Genomic DNA, 12,095 nt, shown 5'->3' on the forward strand with positions numbered 1-12,095 from the left:
GGGAGCAAACGGGTATAGACGATATTCTAATTGACATCAAGAGAAAAAAATGGAGCTGGGTAGGTTATGTAAGGCGCCGGTTAGATAACCGTTGGACCATTAGGGTTACAGAATGGGTAACAAAAGAAAGGAAACGCAATCGAGGACGGCAAAAGACTAGGTGGAGTGATGAAATTAGGAAATTAACGGGCACTAGTTGGAATCGGTTGGCGCAGGACAGGCGTAATTGGAGATCGCAGGGAGAGGCCTTCGTCCTGCAGTGGATATAAAACAGGCTGATGATGATGATGATGATGATGATGATGATGATGATGATGATTTCCTTGACTATCCGACGCCGCAGAACAAGAAACTTTTCCGGCTAATGAAAATAAAGGCTGAGGAGTATCATTATCAAAACGGCAAGTTTCTTGTGCACAAAGTGCCTGGTGATCGAGCACTGCGCATGGACAGGGAAAATGACCTCGATAAGATTCGCTGAATGGCTTGTTTTCTTTTATGCCTTGCTATATTTCAACTGCTAGTATTACTGATATGGCTATCTTCCATGAAGCCATATATCATGATGCTGAATCTTTTAAATCTCTTGTGCAGTGCCCCTCTTTTAAGAAGCAGGACAGAATGTCTGTTTTCCATTTAAACATACGCAATCTGAAAAATAAACAACCTGATGTACTGCTTCATTCATTAGATCATACGCTTCATTTTTTGGCCTTCACTGAGACCTTGTACTCATGTGCGTTCGATGTATTTTTCGAAGGATACAAACATCAAGGTGCTTATAGACTGAATCGTAGGGGTGGTGGAGTGCCACTATATATGAAAGAAGATATCTTGTATGAGGTGGTTCACGAATTTCATTGCGTTTGCGCACATTATGAATCTATTGCCGTTAAGTGTGTAACATCTCTGATTGCCTCAGTTTATCGCTCCCCATCAGGGCATGCTCAATAATTTTGGGGGATTTATAACTACGGTTTTTGAATAGGCGTCCTTAGGGAATTTGGTCATTTTCCTTGTTGCTGATTTTTATATTGCCCTGCTATTACTTACCCTACATAGTAGTCAAGTTTTAGCTGTCATTGAGTCATTCTCGTGCACAAACGTAATAGGATTACCCACCAGAATAATAACTCTAAGTGAAACTCTACTAGACCTATGTATACCTAACCATGATAGAAATGACGTCAATGTTGGTGTGCTAACAACTGATCTGAGCGATCATTTATCAGTATTTTGTTTTTCCCTGCCGCAAAGAAAACACAATTATATTAACGATGCTCCTGTTGCATATCACTCTTTCAATAGCAATGCCTTGTCGACATTTCATGCTAGTATTGAAAGTATTGACTGGAGTGATGTGTACAGTGAGCAAAACCCTAACGTATCGTATGATTTGTTCCTACAACGCGTAACGAACTGCTATGATGCTGCCTTCCCACTGCAATACTATAAAATACACAGCAAGTCCAGGAAACCATGAATTAACAGAGATCTTCCCAACAGAATTAGAGAATTAGATAAACTTTACCTTAACTTCATTAGACTGAGAGGCACATCTCTATTACATGAATACAAAAAATTTCACATCAAAATAAACTCGGATTTGAAGAAAACTGGTATTCAACATTACCAGGCGAGATTTGCTGGAGTCTGCTGTAATCCCAGGAAAGCTTGGAACTTGGCACGTCTGCTCATAGGGAAAACAATGGCTATAACAAATTGAATAACGATTTCGTAACTTCAGGGCCAGCAAGTCACACAAATAATACAACAAATGACTTTGAACAATACATTTCTTCTTCCTGCGCGCAATCTATTTTCTTGACTTCATGCAGTGAATTAGAAATAGTTACATACCTGAAATCGTTAAATAAGTATACTGCCGCTGGCTATGATGACATTAAGGCTGATCCAATTAAAGGTGTTGCTGAATTGCTATGTGGCCCACTTCAGCACATCTGCAGAAAAGCTTTCGCCACGGGTACCTTTCCTGAAGGCATGAAGATAGCCAGAGTAGCAGTTATCCGCAAATGTTGCTCTCATGATGACTTGAATAACTATCGGCCTGTATCGGTGCTGCCTTTATTTTCGAAGGTGTTAGAATATACACTAAAATCACGATTAATGAAGTTTTTTGGCGACCACCAAATGCTTTCCAAGCAACGCTTTGGCTTCTGTGAAAACAAATCAACCGAAACGGTGCTTTGGGATAATAAAGAAAAATGTATTATAAATATTGGTAATAAGCAATACATTCTTGGATTACTTCTTGATTTTAAAAAGCCGTTTCATTGTATTAAGCATCCCATTTTGTTTCGCAAACTTTCGGACTACGGTGTTAGAGGTTTGATATTAAATTTGATACGCAGTTATCTATCCGACAAGGTGCAATTTACTAGTCTAAAGGGTTACCGTTCCCAACTACAGCCGATAAAATATGGCGTACAGCAAGACTCTATCTTTGGACCATTAATCTTCCTTTACGTAAATTATATTGTGAACATACCGCGAACTCCTGACATAATTCTTTATGCAGATGACACAAGTACTTTTTTACAGGTAAACACTTATTTGAACTTGAAAAGGCCGCTAATAGACGGTTAACTAATCTATCAAACTGGTTCCATTGTAATCAACTCCAACTAAATCTAGAAAAAACTAAGTAAATTATTTTTTTCAAAAGCCGTTAAAGCCTGATGACTATAGTAGATGTATTAGATTTAAAAACTGCGCTATTGAACGGGTTTCTGCTTATAAATTTCTAGGTGTCGTCTTTGAAAAGAACTTGAGCTGGACACCACATGTAAATAAGATACATGCCAATATGCGCCGGTCAATTTGTATATTCTATAATACCAGAACCTTGGCGCCAATGTAGTTAAAACTATAGTTATACTACGCCCTTGTTCATTCACATATACACTACTGTCTACTAATCTGGGGTGCAACTACTAAGACAAATTTAGATAGGTTAATAATGCTGCGAAAAAAGAGCTGTGCGTTACGTAGAGAACCTTAAAGGAGGTGACCACACTGCACCATACTTTTCCAAGCTAAACATACTCACAATAGATCATCTATTCTAACCAAGACTTACTATGTATACACATAAGGAAATTCTTCATGACCCAAATACCCTGTCCACACCTTCGTCATCCGACAACTCACGATATCACCTTAGGCATAACCGACTTAGAACACCTATGTTAAGAACCGAACTTGGTACTAAGACACCCGCCGATCTAGTACCTCATTTTCTAAATAATAATCGAGAAATCGCTAATATGATTCAGGATTCGAGGTCTGTTTACAGTCTAAAGAAAAAGGTTAGGAATTATTTTTTGCTAAGCTCATAACGGTACCCAACTGTCTTACGGTCTCGATAACTTTTCTTTTTAGTTTAGTTTTTTCTTTTCTTAATTTTTTTCTTCTATCAGCTATATAATGTTTTTTGTAACACTGATCAGTATTATTTGCTTGTTTAAATATTACTTTGTTCTCTCGCATTACTGATGATGTATTATTATAAAGCGTAACGATCTTATTTTTTGTATACTTGATTGCTTGCCGCATACGTTTTGTTCATTTCCTTGTTTTCACATTGTTGCACTGTAAACTCATGACGATCCAACCCTTGAGCAATGTCGGAGTAGGGGGGCCTTTATCGGGCGCTTGCATCAGCCTTTAGCCCATACATCCCAGACAATATTTGTGATAATCACCACAACTCTCTGTAATGCGCCCCGGGCCTTGAGAGTATGATAATAAATAAATCAAATGTGTTGTCTAAATAAAGCATTCAAACATTGAATCCTGCTCTGGGCAGAAAGCATTGTATAAACACGTTAAGCGTGTACCAAAGCGTCTTTTAACATATTCATAGACATGAAGACATTTTCAAGACCTGAATTTAACGTGAAGAAATTTTTTCAAGTCGATTCACTGACACCCTGGTATTTATTTTCGCCTTTGTTGTCGGCAGTTTCTTGAATGATTTCACCTAGTGCGTTTAGATTTGATTCGCTATGGAGGCCTCGCGTGCGAAGCTCGCGCCGCAAGTACCTTATCGATTTCTCGGGAAGACCACGGGTTCACGCAGAAACACATGATCCACGATAGAGAGAGCTGACTGTCACCCGAAGCGCGCATTTCTCATCCGATAGCGCTATCACTAACGCCGTTATCGCACTCGAGCAAGGGCTTCCTGTGCAGGCGCGAGGTCGCCACTAGCGTATCTCTTCGACTTCCTTTGTTGTCTGCCTACTTGATCGGATGTCCCTCCCCTGTCGCAATATCTGCCTTCATGGCGAGGATTCACAAAATCTCTACTGAGGTCGGGATACGCCAAGTGCGCACTTCTTTCAAGACGAAAGTTGACGTGACGCAGCGACCGAGACAATGGGCCAGATAAAACGAGGCCTCTTATCGCTATACTTCTAGCAAACAATGCGGCCCAATCCAAGTGTTATCAGCTTAGGTATTTAGACGTCCTCAGAGGACTGCACGTGTTGCATTCTCTCAGCTGACGGCTATCAGTCCTGCTGAGCACTCGTAATATTCTATCGAACCTGAGCCCTTTCGGAGATCCCGTGATTTTCAAAATGACCACGTACGCGAATTAATTTACGTCTACGTCTTTCTTTCTTTTTCGCACGCGTCGGTTGACTATTGTGGTCCCAGTACCTACGAATGTCCCGTTTAAGCCTACGGAGTGGTCGTAAACGACAGGCGATCTCAATCGCTATCAGCGCAAGTTGGCACATTCTCGGTGAAACCGACCAGCGCAAGCCGCAAGGGGCAGAAAAGAAGAGCCAGTGTCCGCTGCACCTTCCTTCTCTTTTTGCTGCGGCGTTTCACTAATCAATTGTGCTTATCTTAAAAACTGAGGCAGCTTATCCTTAACTCTTTTCGATTCACCTTGGATGAGGAAGACCGAGAGTATATTCGTCGCTTAAGAACATTGCGATGTAAATCCGGTCGGATGTGGTGTAAGCCTAGTATCGTTACTTCGATTACTGCTGTTAAATGTTTCTGCACGCAAAGCTCTTGAAGCACGTTTGTGCTCACCTCGTATGATCGAAAAAATATATCGTGCCCGACGCGAAGCAACATTACCGCGCGCGCGAATTGAAATATCCGTAAATCAAATGTAGACATGTGAAGTCAAGTTTATTGCAAAGTCATGTTCGATTTACATGGTATTACTATTACAGCAGAAGGTCCCAGAGTTTCGAAAATAACTGCTAGGGGGACCTCCTATGATTACATAAATAGGATTATTATACAAGAACAGCAAAAAAGTACGCTCGTATGAGCAGTAAGAATAATAAATAGGCAAGTTGATTATCTACAAGAGGATATTTGATACAAAAGGTAATGGTAACGCTAATTTTTTTTAGAAAACACTAAAATAATCGAAAGCGTGTGAAGAAGCAGAATAACAAAGAATAGTCAACCCGACATGAGAGACCAAACTCGTTGCATTACCAATAATAATATTTACTTATACAAAAACAAAATGTATACAGCAAATTGACATACATATTGGTAGTTAATTAAAAAATTAGGTTTGTGGGTTAATTCCTGAATGAAATATTTGTTAGTGCACGCGGACAATGTATGACCACTTTGTGATGATTTTATTCCGAAAGGTGATTAATTCCATATTCCTATGCCAGAGAAAAGAGCTGTGAACTTGTCGTAATTTGTCCTTACGGCGGGTAAAAGGTAATTGTGCAGGCTAAAGCGCGTGCTGTTGTTGCTAGCAATGTGTTCAGGATCAATACATTCAAATAATATGTCGTGTGTGATGCGCCTATATGCAATTATGGATGGTTTCTGACGGAATAGTTGTCGTAACGAGAGAATATTAATTTTAGGAAACAGTGACCTGCAGGACGAATTAAATTGACGGAAAGTCATTAGTCTCATAGCTTGGTTCTGAAGTCGCTGCAGACGTTCAATATGCGTTGAATACGTATTGTCCCATGACGATACACAATACGAAATATGGCTATGAATATAAGCAAAATAGAAAGATTGTACGATGTGATGTGGAAAACAAGTTCTGGTCCTGACGATAATGTGGATGCCAAATGCAACGTTTCTCAAAAGTGATTGGGCGTGCGCATAAAATTTTATTTCAGTATCTAAGATGACAACGAGGAACCGCACTTCGTTCGAAATCTGTATGACGCATTCACCAATGTGAACACGTCGATTTAACTTCGTTGGGAATGGAACACCATAACTGTTGTTTTAGACGAAGGCCTCTCCCTGCGATCTCCAATTACCCCTCTCCTGCGCCAACCGATTCCAACTAGCACCCGAAATTTCCCTATTTCATCGCTCCACCTAGTCTTCTGTCGTCCTCGCTTGCGTTTCCCTTCTCTTGTTACCCATTCTGTAACCCTAATGGTCCTACGGTTATCTAACCGGCGCATTACTTGACCTGCGCAGCTCTATTTTTTTCTCCTAATGTCAATTATAATACTGGCTATCCCTGTTTCCTCTCTGATCCAAACCACTCTCTTTCTGTCTCTTCACGTTATGCCTAGCCATCTTCGTTCCATCGCTTCTTGCGCGGTCCTTAACTTGTTCTCAAGCTTCTTTGTCAGTCTCCAAGTCTCTACCCCAGATGTCAGCACCGGTAAAATGCACTGATTGCACACCTTCCTTTTCAATCATGAAGATAAGTTTCCAGTCAGGAGCTGGCAATGTCTGGTGTATGCGATCCAACCCATTTTTATTCTTCTGTGAATTTCCTTCTCATGATCACGGTTCCCTATGGTTATTTGACCTAGGTAAACCTGCTCCTTCACAGACTTTAGAGGCCGACTCTTGTTCCTTTGCCCGATTATTTATCATTATCTTTGTCTTCTGCATAATATTCCTCAACCCCACTCTTACACTCTCTCATATCAATGGGCCTGTATTTGCGGCATACATTCTTTATTCGTAGTCTTTACCATTGTAAGTACCTTAAAATGCTTCACTTCTTTCTGTGCTTTGACGTGTTTTTGCAGTTATTACTTTCACGTGACATTGAGCTCCTTCCCGCCCCTTCGAGTCCTTACGATGAAAATAACTGAAGTCAACCGACGTAGACTTGAAATAGATATTTGAATTTTGAAAAGTCGAGAAATCCATTCGCGATGATGTGCCTCTCCTCAACTCGGGAAACGTCGTTCAATCCTCCTCGCAGGTACTTCGCCTTCTCCAACTACAGCAAGAGCGAGAGCTTCTGCAGCAGCACCAAGGCGGGATGGGCGCACGACATTCTCGGCCACAACTGGGCCTGCTTCGAAGGACATCGGGACGACAGCGTCCAACAAGGAAAGCCACTGCAGGCTGAGACACTCGGGTAAGAATTCCAGCAGGTGCACACTGCGTGGCACAGAAAGGGACAGCGATCGGGTGACGCGGCTGTGATTCGTGCCCTCACTGATAGCTTAGTAGTTGAACGTACGCAGTTGTCGCGCCTCCTTCTTCGAACTTGTTTTTAACTAATGATTTCATTTTAAAAGAATGCTTAGCGCCTTTGGGTGGCACGGGTTCCCCTTTGTCGTATCGCAAAAATGACTGAAGTAGCAAAAATGTTCCAAGAAACCATTAATACAATCAATGAACACGAGTCCAGGAAGACATAGAAGATGCACACGTGCATGAATCATAACAGTATATTGGTGTATGCTAAGAAACCTTATGAAACCATCGGCGCTTTTCTCTGCAACTTCAGTGTTGGCCGTGGACTAGGCATTTTCACTTTCAGGGTGAATGGTCGTCAATCTAATAATAATAAATGTGCGTCAAGTGCTCGCATTGCATTTCTTGTCCTGAGCACTGGAAGAGGAGGTGGTTCACACCTTCGTCTTCGCGGATTCAAAAGAAGTACGCGTATAATTTTATTTATTCATTCAGTGAAAGGAAATAGGAGCTCTTAGCAACAAATGTATTGCCGCATAGTAGAGATGTTAAAGAAAGCAGTAAAAGTGGGAATGACGAAACTAGCGTTCTATTGGGCGAAATAGGGCCCTCAAAAACAGGCAACACTCAAAGAACGGCGATTGCGCCGAATATGGTCGGCGATCGTCGAAAATCTGATCTGCCGGTCCAGCACGTCGGCCTTCATACATAAGTCATCGAAGGTTCCACAGTAGTCGCTGGTGCAGGCGTGTCTTCTAGAAAATTCTACACAATTTGCGTCGCACATGCAATCAGATTACTCAAGCTTCGGTGACAACGGAACCATCGATAGCATTGGAGTAACTTCCGATGCTTGCGGGCGCGTCCCACGCTGAGCGATGACATTTGTTAGACGGTGAAAAGCGGTCACCCGAAAAAAATGAACTAGCGCTCGTGTCTATGCGCCCCTCTCAAAAAGCATCGTCCCGAGGCTACAAACAGGAGAGCGAAAAACAAAAGATACTTTATTAAGCAAAAGTAACAAAACAACAAAGAAAGCCTAAACAGAGTCCAAACAAAGAAAGTCCAATGTCCAGCTATGCAAAGTCCCGAAGTTTGTTAGCGCTGGCAAAACGGCTTAAGTCGCGCAACGTGGCCTTTTTCCGGAAACCGCTGCGCGAATGCGTCCGATGCTTGTAGGGTCAGAAATGGCGTCGTAATAGTTTCTCACCGATTCCTCGTCGGCGTATCGGGGTCCAAACCCAAACACGGTCACCGGCTCGTATTCCACGTGTCGTCGTAGAAGGTTGTAGTGCGGCTGTCGGTCCTCTGCTGATCATTCATGCGCAAGCGGACGAGCTGTCCAGCGTCTTCGGTGCACTGGAGATAGGCGGTGACATCGACATTTTTTTCGTCGGTCACGGGCGACAGCACGGCGTCGAGAGTCGTCGTCAGGGTCCTGCGGTAACCCAGCTTTAACAGCGCGATCTGTTTTTTCTTGCACTGCCGTCCTGTAAGCAAATAATAAGTACGGAAGGATAGCATCCCACGTCTTGAGTTCAACGTCGACGCACATTGCTAGCCTGTCGGCGAGAGGCTTGCTCAGACGCTCCGTAAGACCATTCGCCTGCGGGTAGCAGGTAGTTGTCCTCCTGTGGCTTGGGCTGTATTGCAGGATGGCTTGAGAAAGGTCAGCAATAAAAGCCGTTCTTCTATCAGTAATGAGGACTTCCGGGGCACCACGTCGCATCAGGTTGTTCTCGACGAACTTCGCCACTTCTGCTTCGCCACGCTTCGGCAGAGCTTTCATAACGGCGTAACGGGTAAGGCAGTGTGTCGCTACGACGATCCACTTGTTTCCAGATGTTGACATCGGAATCGGTCTCAACAAGTCCATCCTGATGTGCTGAAACGGTCTGCAAGGAGGCTAGATCGGGTGTATTAATCCCGCCGGCCTTGGTGGAGGTGTCTTCCGTCGCTGGCAGTCTCGCCCTCTCTTGACGTAACGGGTGACATTGGCGGTCAGGCGTGGCCCGTAGTACATATCTCGTATTCTGGTGAGCGTACAGGAAAGGTCGAGGCGCCCGGCAGTCTGATCGTCGTGCAGGGCGTGCAGGCTTTTCATTCGTGGAACCAGTATGGGTTTCTTTTGTAGCAACTGTTACGATTGGTTGGATGCCTAATTTTCCCTTAAATAATGTCTTCTCTCCACCTTATACGTTTCCGCGGAAGTATTACGTCACATTCCAGTGATGTCCTGTTCTTGCGGTCTGAGGCTCCACAGCGCCAGGCGTCCTGGAGGGTCCTTTAAATTCGCTAGACAGCAAAACGCGTCATGCTCGCTGACGTATCACTTTGAGTTGCCTGCCACATAGGTAAGGGCGGAATCCTGCTGTAGCCCAAATGATAGCGAGGCATTCCTTTTCTGTCGTAGAATAATTATCTTCCACATTTGACAGCAACCGACTATCATAAGACATCACCCGTTGAAGTACGTCTTTCTTCTAAACTAGGGCTGCACCGAGGCCTAGTCTACTGGAGGCAGTGGGGATCTCTGCATCGGCGTCCTCGTCGAAGTGCGCAAGCACCTGTGGCGACTGCATGAGTCGTTCAAGTTCTTGAAATGCGTTCTTGAACTCGACATCACATTTAGATGTGTCAGTGGCTCAGCGATGCGTGAAAAGTCCTTGACGAAGCGTCTCTACTAGGCACATGTAACGATCCACCCGGGTTCGTGAACAAGAGAGGGCTCGAGGCACCCTCCGTTAGACGGCGCGGTGGTGCTGAATGATCACTGACCACCGAGCAGCCGTGCTCGTCGGTGCTTATTGCGGTGTGGTGACCAATGTTGCCTGCCGAGCTTAGCAGGCCACCGAGCCTGGCGGCAAACGAACATTATGCCTGAGGAGCATCACATGCTTGTTACACCTCCTTACCCCAGTTTGATTGTTAAATAAAAAAGAAAGGTTCATGTTTAAAATACGAGGCTCTGCCTCCACCCTAGCTGGGTCGACGATGCCTTCTACCCAGGCGAGTAACGGTCCGGTGACCTCCGCCGTCGAGTACTCCACCTGGGCACCGGTGTTGGGTCGGGTGCGGCAACGCCGGATGCTGCCTGAGCCAGCCTCGCTCCATCCGGAGGGTCCGTAGTGGTCGGCCTCGTGAGTGGTGCTGGGTTCGACACCGGTCCAACGGGTGCCGCACCACTGGCTACGGTTGCCGCATCTTACGTGGGTGGTACTCCGCTGGAAGCGACTGGTGCTGCCGCTAGTCCTGCTCTGGGCTAGAACTCAGAAGTGGCAGTCGAGGGTGGTGGCCAGGTCCCGAGGCGAGGCCTCACATGGTCGGCGTGTCTGTCCCACATGGCCCCGTCTGGCATGCGCACGACCAGCGATGAGGCGCTGGCAGGAGACACCACCCGTCCGGCAGACCAGGGTGGGCCAGGACGGAATTTCCTGGCGAAAACTGGAGCTCCCAATTCTGGCAAAGGCCCGGGACGGCACCCTTGGCAAGCAGCCAGCTCCTGCTTTAGCTGCTTGAACAGCCCCGTGGATCGGAGGTCCGGATGCAAGACGTCCAAGGGTGTCTTGACCATCCGACCGAGCAGGACCTCACAGGGGGCAAGGTCAGTGACATCGTGAGGCGTGATCCGGTACTGAAACAGTATTCGGGCAATCTGCGTCCAGAAATCCCCAGTCTGGCTCTTCTTGAGCTTGTCTTCGATGGTTTGCACCACCCACTCGGCTGCACCATTTGAAGCAGGGTGGTACTACGGAACCATCATCCGGCAGATTCCGTTCTTCGTCGGCCAGGCCGGATACTCTGTGCTGGCGAAAGCAGGATCATTGTCGGACACGATGACATCCGGCAACCCCTGGGTGGCGAAGACCTGTCGTAGAGCTGAAATGGTCGCGCCTGCTGATGGAGGGGTGAAAGGTAGAACCTCCACCCACTTCGAAGAGGCATCCACCACCACCAGGAAGTAATGTACCTTGAAGCGAAAATCCACATGTAGGCAAGACCAGGGTCTCCGTGGGAATGGCCAGGGGGTGATTTCCACATCACGCTAGGCTCGCTGATGCTCCTGGCAGATTTCGTAGCTCTCCGCCAAGTGAGCGATGTCCTGGTCCAGGCCAGGCCACCAAGCATGGGACCGGGCCACCATCTTGGTCTTTTCTATGCCAGGATGACTCGCGTGCAGCAACTGCAGAATCCTGGACTGGAGACTTTGCGTGATCACCACCCTAGAACCCCGCAGTAGGCAGCCGTGCTGCAAGCTCAGCTCAGCGGCGTTGTGGCTATAGGCCTGCTGCACCATATCCTCTCCAAGGGGCACCACCTTGACCACCTGAGACAGGACTGATTCCCGGCTGGTCGCTTGAGATACCGCAGATCTGGAAAGCACTTCTGGGTACGCGTGAGCTGGCACCTCTGTTAGGCGCAGGCGGCTCAGGCCATCACCAGGTCCCAGGTCTTCTCCCGAACTGTAAACCAGCTGGTAACTGTAAGCCGCGAGCCTCAAGGCCCATCGTACCACTCGAGGTGATGCCTGCACAGGAACTGCCTTGTGAGGTCCCAGCAGCCCCAACAGCGGCTTGTCAGTCAGGTCAGGTCAGTTTATTTCCTTAAAGGCCCCTTTATCAGGGGTGTTACATAAGGGGTGGGGTACATCTTGTAACAAAAAATTC

At 45.8% G+C, this 12,095-nt stretch overlaps 1 protein-coding gene across 1 annotated transcript in view; it reads left to right on the top strand.

The window, feature by feature from the left end:
- The window catches only part of LOC135920497 (dipeptidyl peptidase 1-like), a 102,675-nt gene that overhangs the window by 35,777 nt on the left and 54,803 nt on the right, over positions 1 to 12,095 (top strand). Inside the window, exon 3 of the mRNA XM_065454766.2 lies at positions 7,208 to 7,366. Within this exon, the coding sequence (XP_065310838.1) occupies positions 7,208 to 7,366 (159 nt within the window). The remainder of the gene's footprint in view (positions 1 to 7,207; positions 7,367 to 12,095) is intronic.

Source organism: Dermacentor albipictus, unplaced genomic scaffold (assembly GCF_038994185.2).
Source record: "Dermacentor albipictus isolate Rhodes 1998 colony unplaced genomic scaffold, USDA_Dalb.pri_finalv2 scaffold_16, whole genome shotgun sequence".
NCBI classification, from domain to species: domain Eukaryota; kingdom Metazoa; phylum Arthropoda; class Arachnida; order Ixodida; family Ixodidae; genus Dermacentor; species Dermacentor albipictus.